Raw genomic sequence first — 9762 nt, forward strand, 5'->3', positions numbered from 1 at the left:
GAGATGTGTCAGGAGTTAGGTCATTGTCTTCAAAGCAGCCCAAAGTGAAGGAGAAGTGAGCCCTGTACATCTTGCCTATGGGAAGGTTCCCTGCAGATCAAGAGGCAATGAGCAGAGATAACAAACTGGTTTCAAATCAAAGACTTGAGTGCATTTCAAGAAAAGTGTCTTTCTGTCCCTGGGTTTGAGATCTCAAGCTGAAAGTCCAGGTAGAAGACACTGGTTAGTTTGTTCTTTATTTTCATGGGAAAGTTACAAGGTTACTTAACAAAATGACTGTCCAGGGCAAAGAGATCCAGTGATTTCTATGTACAGGCCCATCCTGGGGTCCATAGCTCTTGAAGGGTCTCACCCCTGAGGTCGGCTCCTTCCCAGGCCTCTAGGAACCAATCACAAAGACACAGGGAAGAAAAAACAGTCTGACCTCAATCCCTGCTTTCACTGCAAAGGGAGGTGGCAGCTGCTGCTGTAGGACCCAGGAACTAGTCCTGGGGTAGTGGGTGTGGAGTTTTCTCTCCCGGGAGACCACCCTTCTAGCAGCCCCTCCCAGGGACTCTCTTGGACATTCCTGGGACTATTTTGATGGGCTCAGTGATTCCCACTCTGGTCTTCTTTTCTTTCCAGCAGTCATTTTAACACTGAGGCATTCCAGCCCCACTTCCTGGAGGATAAGCATTTGCTCTGTTCGCTTTTCTTTTGTCCCTGTTTTTGTACAAAACGACAATACTCTTGATGCAACCATTTTTTTTTGCCCAAGAAAACCAAGGTGGCTCAACAGGTACAGTTCTGCTGGTCAATCTGCTTCCGGCAGGGCTCCATGGTAACAGCCACGCCAACCCCACTCCGGCCAGATGTCATGCGGGTCACCTCACTCCAGGTGTCAGTGTCTGGGTCATAACACTCCACACTGTCCAGGAACGTGTGACCATCGTAGCCTCCTGCAGGGAAAGCGGAGGGATGGTCACTGCCTCCAAGGGCAGGAGAAAGAAAGAGGAGGAAGAAACCACAAGAAGCCCTCCTACTGTGATTTGAGCCTGACCCCCGAGGATGAGGGGAATTAGTCTTCCCCTCCTCCAGGGCCTCACCAAGAACGTAGATTCTCCCCTGGTGCACAGTGATCCCCAGGGCACTTCGCCGATGCTTCATAGGAGCTGCAAAAGTCCACGTTTCTGTCTCCACGTTGTAGCGCTCCACACTGTTCAGCTGGTCCTGACCATCGTAGCCCCCCGCAGCATAGATACAGTTGTGCAGGACACAGACTCCTAAACCACACCACAAAGACAGGGTGACTCCAGGACCTGGCCTTGGGGGCTCCAGCTGCCACCTTCTTGCAGGATCCTCCCCTCCTCCCTCTCCCAAAGGACCCTTCAGTAACAAAGCCAGGAAAGAGGAGCTTGAATTCTGTCAGAATCTAGCTCTCCTGTGTGTGCCACAGGGTTATTCAAGGTGGAAACAAGAGGCCTCGCCCAGGTCTGGCCAGGTCTCACTCTCAGGGCTGGGAGGTTATTCCTCCACAGTCCCCTACCCTCAGCCCCCACTCACCTGCCCCACTTCGGATGGTGTTCATGGGTGTGATCATTCGCCATTCATCTCTCTCTGGATAGTAACACTCGGCTGAGTTGAGGCGGTTCGTCCCATCAAAGCCCCCAACGGCATAGAGCAGCCTGTTGAGAACAGCCACTCCCACCCCAATCCTCCGGGTCAGCATTGGAGCCACCAAGTGCCACTCATCCCGCTCTGGCTCATACCTGCAAGGGCATAATAACGATGACAATAACAATCACAGCTGACCCTCAAGGAACACCTACTAAGGCCCAACATTCTGCTACCTCTGTACGTACTAGCTCTCTAATCCTCACAATTGTTCTCCAAGGTCCAAGTTATCAGTAGCTCCATTTTCCAGAAAAGGAAACTGAGGTTCACAGCTGTCATGTGCTCAAGGGCACACATGCACATCTGTTGGACCCTGGTGGCCTCATCATACCACTGTCAAGCCGTGCTGAGTCTTATGTGTGTTACGTTACCAATGCCCCAGCCTGGTGGGGCAAGGGAGTCCTCATTATTGTTCACCCCTCTTCAAAAATAATAATAAGAAGGCACAGAGGGGTGAAGTGGCACATCAGGGACACCAAAGAAGCAGTGGAGCTGGGGTCTGACCCAGCTCTCTCAGACACCAGAACCTCAGTTGTAACAACTAGGCTACCTCCCAGGACAGTTTTTCTCAAAGTGTGATCTCAGAGATGGGCCTGGGCAATTCCAGTTCATGCCTGTGCTCCTGGAGTAATTAATAGTGTCCCTTTCTTTATCAAAAGTGGTCTATTAAGGGTGCTGCATCATCCCATCATCCTATTCGCAGACCACATGCATTAGAAACCTCTGGGATATTTGTTTAAAATTCCCACACCCCAGCTTTCCTCCAAACCCACCCACCAATGCCAGCTCTGCATATCCAGCAGTGGCCCGGGGAATTTGTTTTAATGAGTTCTCCTGGGTCACACTTCTAGAAGAAGAGAAAGCAGAGGAGTAGACTACACAAAAGTCAAAAGCCTGAAATGCTTGGCCCCTAAACACAGGCTGCACAGGCTGTGCACTGCACGAGGGCCCCACATCTAAGGGGGCATTTTCCACATACCAGGCCTCATACATCTGGTTTGTTACAATTTGGGGGCGGATGATAGTGAGGGGTTATGTTTTAACAAAATTAGCATATTACAACTATTTCAAGCTGATGGAACTTTTTCCAAATCTGTAAAAAGGGGCTGAATGGTTTTATGATGGCCCTGGAAGCAGTTCCCAGGCCCAAACACATCATCCAAGGTCACCACCATAAATATCCCAAGAGTTTAGTTTTAATTTGAGGCTTCTACTCCCTAAAAGCAGGTTGTAGAGATAGGCACCCAATAATAGGAGGAATCCCTAAATGCCAGTGGCTTGGGACCTGTTAGCTAGGAGACCCTCTAAGCATACCCCGCTTCTGGCCCTGCCACTCACCTCTCCACACTGTTGTGATGGATGCAGCCATGAGAGCCACCAACAGCATAGATGTGCCCATCGATGACCCCAACCCCAATTCGGTTGCGTGGCACGCTCATGGGAGCACAGGGGGACCACTGGTTGGTCATGGGGTTGTAGCAGTCCAGGGCATTGGAGTCAGTGTTGCCATCGGGCGAGTTGTTTCGACCGCCTACGGCATACAGCAGCCCGCCCACCACGCAGCCTGCCAGGCCACTACGAGGCACCTGCAGGTCTGCCAGCCGGAGCCATGTGCCATCACTGGGGTTGTAGGCCTCCAGGTAGCTGAGGGATTGGCGGAAGTAGCCCCCAGCAGTGTAGATGAGCCGGCCCACCTTGGGTGCCCGGCAGGGCATCACCTGTGTGGGTTTGTGCAGGGTGAGCTCCTGGAAGATCTTGACCAGGTAGTCCTTGCAGCGGGAGTCCGACTGCAAGATCTCGCACTTCTGTAGCTGCATCTGCAGGAAGTGGGGTGTGAGCGAGTGGCAGCGCACAGCTCGTAGCAGCGCCTGAATGTAGAAGCGTCGCTGCTCACAGTCATACTTGACCCAGTTGATACAGGCATGGAAGACCTCAGACTCGCAGCGCACATTCAGATCATCGCGGCTGATGAGGGTAACCAGCTGGCAGTGGGAGAGGTTGAAGAATTCCTCTTGCTTGGCCACCTGCAGAGGGTGTTAATGTGACAGGCTGACTTCCACATCTCCCCCCAGTGCCTCAACTGGCAGTATGATCTTGGACAAGTCACAAAACGTGTCTCTGACAATCTGATTCCTTATCTGTAAAATGGGAATTTGAATGGTGTGAACCTCATTGGTTGTGAGGATTAAATGAGTTAATACTATGTGCCAGGCATGGAGTACATAAATACTCAGGTAAATGGGCAAAGGCACAATATACTGAGTACCTTTTTGTATAATTTTTTGTAAGAATATTACCTTTTTTTGCCCCAGCAGGTGTGGCTCAGTGGACTGAGCGCTGGCCTGTGAACCAAAAGGTTGCCAGTTTGATTCCCTGTCAGGGCACATGCCTGGGTTGTGGGCCAGGTCCCCAGCTGGGGGTGTATGAGAGGCAACTGATTGAAGATTCTCTCACACATCAATGTTTCTCTCCCTCTCGTCCTCTCTCTCTAAAAATAAACAAAATCTTAAAAAAAAAGAAAAGAAAAAAAAGGTTGCAGGCTCTCACGAAAGCAGCCTGAATTAATTTTGGCTCACTACTTTCTAACTGGATGACTTTGGGCAAATATCTGAAATGTTCTGTGCCTTCGTTTTCCTCTTATGTAAAAAGGATTATGTTAGTAGCTCACAATAGGGCTACTCCTAGGCCATACAGGGCCCTGTATAAATGTTTCCTGTCAGGCACTGTTCTATGTAAATAGACCCCACATCAGTAGGTTATCATTGTTTTGGTACCCCAAGCCCATGCAAATCCCTTCAAATAAACATCGTGTAGGCCAGTGGAAGATCCCTGCTCGCAGACCACCTTTCTGGAAGCCATCAGTTCTAATTCCAGAGTTCCTTGGGACAACTGGTCAACCGCACATATGGTATAGAGGGAAGAAGAGAAATGGCAACCAGCCACTGAAGGAGGATTTTGAATACTTCCAGGAAGGCCCTTCAAAGCATGCTTCCTCCTGGATTAGGAAGATTCAGTGACTTAAAGGATGGAAATCACTTAGAACAGAGGCTAGCCCACAGCAAAGGCTCAACAAGCACTTATTATTTCTTCTCCTCACAACTTCCTCCACTTAAAAACGAAAATGAAACCAAGAACATAAGGATGACACTGGGTGGATCAAAAACATACCTAAGGGTCCCATTTGCAGTCGGCAGCATGTCATCGGTGTTCAATAAATATTTGCGACTGCCTGAAATGTTGGGTCCTGCTCTGCACACCCCAGGGTTGAGCTGCTGCCATGTTTGCTGCACCCTGTCCCCACCCTGGACCCCAGAGAAACCAGGGAGGCCAGATACCCATGAAGGTCTCACTTGCCTCAGGCAGCTTCCCAGAATCACCCTAGATGTGTAGACTAGAAGCTGAGAGCTCCACTTTTCCCCAACTCTTTGCCTCTTCACCCTTCGTATCTCAAGGGAGACGCTGATGACCACCCATGGTCCCTGGTCCTTAGATACCGCCCTCATGACCCCTCCGCTAACTCACCTCCCCGAAGTGCATGTAGATGTACTCGCGGGCGCGCTGGTGCAGCTCAGCACAGCCAATCTGCTCAGCGAAGTTGGCGATGCCGATGGCGTTGCTGGGGTCCAGCTGCTGCACCAGGAAGTCGCTGCAGGCGCGGACGACGCTGTCGATCTGGTACATGACAGCACCATTCATGACATGGAGCACGCACTTCTCACCCATGGAGATGGAGGCTGTATAGGCGAACTCAATGAGACGCTCCATGACCTTGGGGTGGATACCCTCGATGGACACCACCTCCATGCCCTGTTCCCGTAGCCCATTGGTGAACATGGCCTTGAAGACAGGGCTGGATGAGGCCAGAACCACCTTGTGGGCCATGAACTGCGCAGCTGGTGCGTCCTGGTACTTGACCTGCAGCGTGACATCACACAACTGCTGGCTGAGCCGCAGCTCATTCATGATTCCGAAGGCCTGCTTGGTGTGGTCCTCCAGCGTGTAGCTGAAGGTGCGGTTGCCATGCTGGGAGGGTGTCACCTCAGCCTTGCACTCGGTGGAGGCGTACATCACTGTGTCCCCTGCACCCTCAGGGCGCTGTGACCTCAGGGGCAGGAATCGGGTGCGGGCCCCAGCCCCACTAGGCCTGGGTTCCAGCTGCATAGGGTTCCAGGTGACAAGGGACACCACCACCACTGACACTCAGGGGCCTGGAGGAGGGAGAGCACAGGGCTGGGGGCAGGGCCAGGGTCCAGGCCTCCTTTTTAAAGATAAAGTGACTCCTAGACCAATTTTCCTTGCCAAGCCCAGGTGAAGCACTGTCCATTTGTGCTTGCTAAGTGTACCACAGCCTCGTCAGCCCAAGAATTCATCTTAAAACACGTCAGATGATGTCCCTCCCCTGCTCAGAATCCCCTCACAACTCCATAGAGGATGAAGAGTAAAACTGAACTTGTCAATGACCTGCAAAGACCTCCACAGTCAGCTTCCGTCCACCTCTTCCCTTTGCTCACTCTGTTCCAGTGGTTTGGTCGCCCTTCCTACAGCATGTCCAGCACACTCTTTCATTCACCTCACCAACATTTACTGAGCAGCTACTGTGTGCCAGGCACTGTTCTAGGCACCGGGGACACAGCAGCAACCAAAACAGACATAAACTGTGCTGGAGTTGACAGCTAGGAAGGGAAAGGCCAAAAATGAAATAAACAAGACTTCAGTAGAAATTGGAGTCTTGAAGAAAATGACCTCAGCATGACCACAGCATTGTGACAGTGACTTGGGAGCAGTTACTTTAAATTGGATATTCCAGGCCTCTGTTGGAGCTGAGACAAGAAGGATGAACATATGAAAAGGGGTGGAGGTGGGAGTTAGTTTTCCAGGCAGAAGGAACAGAAAGTGAAAAGGCTCAAAGGCAGAATGAGAGAGGCAATCTGGAGAATAAGGGAGGAGCGTTATGAGAGGTCATGACAACAAAAAGAAGGGTTTTCGGTCATGACAACAAAAAGAAGGGTTTTCCAGGAAACCTGTGGTGTCTGGAAAGTCGGGGCATGAGTTCTGTTTTGAAAGGTCCTACTGAAAAAAGACCGGGAATCTGTAAGAGGTGCCCCAAGTTCTCCATCTTATCTTTCTGGGGCTCAGCTCACAGTCACCGCCTGGTTTTATTTTCATCGCCGCACTTTTCAGGAACCAAAATAAGCTTCTTTGCTTGCTTGTTGAGGGGTGACCCGTTCCTCTGACCCTCTCATCCCCAGCACTTCAGAGCGCAGGGAGCCCTGTGTAGGTCAGGGTGGTATCTACCCTCTCGTGTGAATTGCCCATGTCCTGCCTGGAACCTGACACTGCGCAGGGGTCAGTAAGCTGTGGCTGGCTCACTGCCAGCTCCACTGTGCCTACCAGAGCACCCTCCTGCACCGGGCCCAGAGCACCACTTGGCCACCTCTGCCCGGCCAAGGCCCCGGGCCTGTCTCCTGGTCTTTGGCCAGTCAACGGTGCCCCCGGGGTTCTGGGAACTCACAAAGCCCTAGGTGGGGGACTGCGCATGCCCCGTCTGAGCCGCTACCAAGGCCTGGAGAAGGGAGGAAGTGACCCCATCGCGGCCTCTCGACTGCCAACCCCAGGACGCAGATCAAGCCCCCCAACGCCCCGGGGTCCCCGGGCCTCTGTCTGAGCGGCGCTCCCTGGGCCTCTCGTACGACTTGCGTCGCTCCCGGGCCACCCCGCGAGTCGCGCTGTCCAACAAAAGGATAGGACTCTAGCCGCGTACTCCTGGCCCTCCGCGGGGCCGCGGGGCCCCCTCAGGCGACCGGGTCGGCCGGGCCGCGTCCGCCGGCCCCACGGCACGGCCGCAGGAGCACTCCTGGCCCGCCTTGCCCGCAGCCTGGGCGCAGGTCGCTCACTCACCCCGCCATGGCCGCGCTCGGGCTCCACCTCCGTCTGCCAGGCCCGGGCTCCTCCATCGCTGCGCGCGGGGGGGAGGCACGGAGTGCGCGCGGTCACCATGACTAAGCAGAGCCCGGCACCGGCTGTGTCAGAATAAAAGTCCCCGCGGTCCCGGGCCTCCCGCGGCTGGGTTGGCAGTAAGGCTGCTTCCCCCTCCCCCGCCCTGCCGCTGTAGCCGAGCTGCGCAGCCCCCCGCGGCGATCAAAGCGTCCATCTTCGCTGCCCGGCGGGGTCAGGGACCACAGCCTTTGGCTCATCAAGCCGCGTGGTCAGTGCCGCGGGAATTAGAGCCTCTGGTTCGAGGCCCGGCGCGCCCCTGCCAGCACCTGGCATCGATGGACACCCCTCCGTGTCGCCGCCGACTGCGTGCTCACCTCGGCCCCCTTGCTGTCTAGCTAGCTCTCGCTGCGGGGCGGAGGTGTCCGGGTCTGGTGGCGGCTCTGGGCACGGTGGTGACACCTGAGCGTCGAGGGGCCGCGGCCGGGCCGAGGGAGGCTCCCGCCTAACCTTCGCTGTTGGAGATCGCGGGTGCCTCCACTGTCTGGGGACCTTGGCTCCGAGTCGACAGGGCCTGCGGGGTCGCGGCCGTCGGGTAGTGGGGGCGGCTTGAGGACGCCTGGGAAGGAGGCGGGAGAGGGCGCGGCGGGGAAGGAGCTGAGATTCCCCGCCCTTGGTCGAGGAGCTGGGCGAGGGCGCCGAGCCAAAAGGGCCCAGCCCTGTTACCCCTTCACACGGTCCCTTCCATCCGCCCTTATTTCGTCTTCTCAGCGTGGGGCTGCTCTCCACCACAGCTCTTCGCCGCTTAACGCAGACCTCACGGTCCAGCGACCGCAGGATCCAGCTAGAAGTATCTATACAGCTGGGGTTCCCTTAATTTTAGTTACCTCCAATCTAGAGGCTCATGGAACTCCCCTGTTGGTGTTCAAACCCTGGATCTGCCACCCTCTAGCTCTGGGCGGGTGGGCCTGTAACTTAACCTCTCTGCTTTAGTTTCCTCCCACTGAATGAAATGACAGTGCTAGCACCTGCCTGCTGGGAGCACTAAATATGAATGCTAGTGCCCAACAGATGTTAACGATTACTATTTTTCGTGTCAAGGGACACTGATTTGCCATTTATGCTGTTTATAATATAAAGTTAACTTTTAAATAAATGGGTTTAAGGTTATTTTTATGTAATACTAAGTGAATAATGGGAACGCTAGGCTGAACAGATGTTTGGTCTAAGAAGGGATTCTGCTAGCCTCCAGAGTGAATTTGGAGGATTCAACACCCTTGCTCAAGGTCTGGGATTAAACCCGAGTGGAGGATAGGATGGGGTCCCCCCTCCCACCACATTCCCACTTTCGTAAGTCTGTGGTTTCCAGCCACTCCGGAGAAGGGCAATGTAGCATAGTCCTGAAATACAGGGAGTGGCCAAGGCTGTGGGGAAAACTCCCACGCTCCTCGAAGTATCCTCTCATATCTCAAAATCAAACCTACAAGTCCTGTGGCCCACCGATGCCACTTGTAGAGATTTCTCCAAGGTACACCCACACACATGAGGAATGTGTATGTATGTGTACTGCACTGTTGTGTATAAAGGCAAAGGATTGGATCAATTCATATGTCCCTCCATAGGGTCCTAGTGTAATAAGTGGTGGCAGATCTATGCTAGAAAGTACTATGCAGTCAATGAAAAGGAGCAAGACATTAGTTGTATGAATATTTACCTCAATGTTTTAAAACGGTTTTAAAAAGAAAGAAAGAACAAGTGCTATGGATTGAATTGATTAGGTTTAGATAAAGTCATGAGAATGGGACCCCATGAGGGGATTAATGCCCTTATAAGAAGAGACACAGAGCCCTGGCCAGGTGGGTCAGTTGGTTGGAGCATTGTCCCCATACACCAAAGGGTCAGGGCATATACCTAAGTTGTGGGTTCCATCCCCAGTTGGGACGCATACAGGAGGCAGCTGATTGATGTTTCTCTTTCTCCCTCTTCCTCTCTCTAAAATCAATCGATGTGTCCTCTAGGGAGGATTTTTTTTTTTTTTTTCAAGCAACATCAGAGAGCTTCTCGAGTTCTCTATAATATGAGAGCACACAGCCAGAAGGTGACTACCTGCCAGCCAGGAAGAGACTCCTCACCAGCACCCAACCAAGCTGGCACCCTTATCTTGGATTTCCACCC

General features: G+C 53.2%; 1 protein-coding gene across 1 annotated transcript; it reads right to left on the reverse strand.

The window, feature by feature from the left end:
- Nucleotides 1-364: 364 nt before the first annotated feature.
- On the reverse strand, nucleotides 365-7616 carry KEAP1 (kelch like ECH associated protein 1). The gene is made up of 6 exons (XM_090289561.1): nucleotides 7552-7616; nucleotides 5176-5861; nucleotides 2992-3677; nucleotides 1543-1748; nucleotides 1086-1262; nucleotides 365-938 (listed from the first exon to the last, which is right to left on the reverse strand). The coding sequence occupies exons 2-6, from the start codon at nucleotides 5812-5814 to the stop codon at nucleotides 772-774; spliced, it is 1875 nt and encodes a 624-aa protein (XP_090145687.1). The 5' UTR covers nucleotides 5815-5861; nucleotides 7552-7616; the 3' UTR covers nucleotides 365-771.
- Between the last annotated feature and the right edge of the window lie 2146 nt (nucleotides 7617-9762).

The sequence above is a fragment of the Furipterus horrens genome, unplaced genomic scaffold, assembly GCF_987537825.1.
Source record: "Furipterus horrens unplaced genomic scaffold, mFurHor1.1.pri manual_scaffold_10, whole genome shotgun sequence".
NCBI lineage: Eukaryota > Metazoa > Chordata > Mammalia > Chiroptera > Furipteridae > Furipterus > Furipterus horrens.

Excerpts from the sequence above, each read along its gene's own strand:
- KEAP1 (XM_090289561.1), bottom strand. The coding sequence starts at position 5,814 with ATGCAGCTGGAACCCAGGCCTAGTGGGGCTGGGGCCCGCACCCGATTC. Across the intron at positions 3,678-5,175 it reads TCTACATGCACTTCGGGGAG|GTGGCCAAGCAAGAGGAATT; the intron begins GTGAGTTAGCGG and ends CACCCTCTGCAG. Across the intron at positions 1,749-2,991 it reads CATCACAACAGTGTGGAGAG|GTATGAGCCAGAGCGGGATG; the intron begins GTGAGTGGCAGG and ends ATGCCCTTGCAG.